At 48.6% G+C, this 1515-nt stretch overlaps 1 protein-coding gene across 1 annotated transcript in view; it reads right to left on the reverse strand.

Annotated features, from left to right (window-relative positions):
• The window catches only part of LOC123979856 (protein mono-ADP-ribosyltransferase PARP14-like), a 6604-nt gene that overhangs the window by 3732 nt on the left and 1357 nt on the right, over positions 1-1515 (reverse strand). Inside the window, exon 2 of the mRNA XM_046063966.1 lies at positions 336-419. Within this exon, the coding sequence (XP_045919922.1) occupies positions 336-419 (84 nt within the window). The remainder of the gene's footprint in view (positions 1-335; positions 420-1515) is intronic.

Consider the following 1515-nt stretch of genomic DNA (forward strand, 5'->3'; position numbering starts at 1 on the left):
CTGAGCCTAAGTGCTCAAACAGAAACTAACATTCACACTCACTCATACACTGGCGGAATAGCCGCCAGGGGCAATTCGGGGTTCAGTATCTTGCCCAAGGACACTTCGACACGCAACTAGGGGGAGCCAGGGATTGAACGGCCAACCCGCTTTACCTCCTGAGCCACAGCCGCCCCAATATGAAAATCTCTAGTCTGAACAGGTTTAATCCATTTTCTCTTAAAAACGTTTCTCACCTGCTGGGTCTCAATGGTTCCCTGAATGATCTCCACACGGACACCATCTCCAGGAGCTCCAGCTGTGGCTCCTATTGCAGTGTTTTGGGCAGTATCGATCTGGAACCCCACATCACTTGGTTGGTTTCCAGGACTTATCCCTTGGAGAAGCCTGTCACATGCTTCCTGCATGGCCTGCACCACCTCTCCTCTGTTATCAATCAGGATGATTCTGCTCAGACTTCGCCCTCCCTGACTGCCAAACTCCTTAACAGCAGTCACGATAGCCTCAGAACACACAGTGACAGGAACACCAAACGCACCTGAGCTGATACAGGGCATGGCTATAGACTCAAACTCCATCATTTCTGCTAAATTCAGAGCAGAATGGACAGTTTTTTCTAATAACAACCTTTCTTTGCCACCTGATTCTCCACCTACAGGCCCAACGGCATGCAGCAGCTTCTTGCAGTTTAAGTTCCCCCCTGTGGTCACTACAACTTCACCTGTAGGAATTTTCCCAGTCTGCTTTACTATAGCGCTGCTCTCTTTCTGAACCTGAGGGCCACCTGCTTTACTCAGTGCAGCAGCAACACCGCCACAGTGTTTCAGGTCTCCATTGGCAGCGTTCACCAGGGCGTCAGCAACCTGTTTGGTGATGTCCCCCTGACACACCAGAACCTGGAGTCCGCCACAAAGGCTGTAGCTAGCAACTAGGGTGTTAACTTCACTTAAACTCAAAGATGCCAAATTCTGTGTAACACTTACGAGTTTATCTTTCCCAGTGGGAGTACGGATATTTCTTACTGCTCCTAATGAGTCAGTAGTGCCTTTATCCTGAATAAGGGAGTCCAAAAATAGACCCAAGTTGTTCCTGACCTCAGTCACTTTGCTGGATGGACCTTCCAGCATCACCACAGGCCCAGAGGAAGATGTTAAAGTATGGAGGGTAACCCCTGAATAGTCAAAACCATGCAGCTGCAGCAATTCTGGTAACTCTTGTGCTAACTCTGGGAAAGGCAGATCAACTATGCTTTGCACACAAGACTGGTCCAAAATAAACTGTGTGACAGTTTCACTCAGCTCTTCGACCTCCTTCGTGTGGCCCAGTAGGAACACTGAGCTGTCTGAGCCAAACACAACCTGAGCCCTATGCTGCCCTCGGTTCATCTCATTTGTCTTGGACTTAAGCTTTTCCTGAAGCTCAGATGGCACAGCAGAGCAGTTAGGCACATAGATCTTGACTTCCTTGAATTTTTCTTGCAGTTTTTTCTCTGTCTCATCCAGTTTTTCAGCAGAG

Source organism: Micropterus dolomieu, linkage group LG12, assembly GCF_021292245.1.
Source record: "Micropterus dolomieu isolate WLL.071019.BEF.003 ecotype Adirondacks linkage group LG12, ASM2129224v1, whole genome shotgun sequence".
Lineage (NCBI taxonomy): Eukaryota > Metazoa > Chordata > Actinopteri > Centrarchiformes > Centrarchidae > Micropterus > Micropterus dolomieu.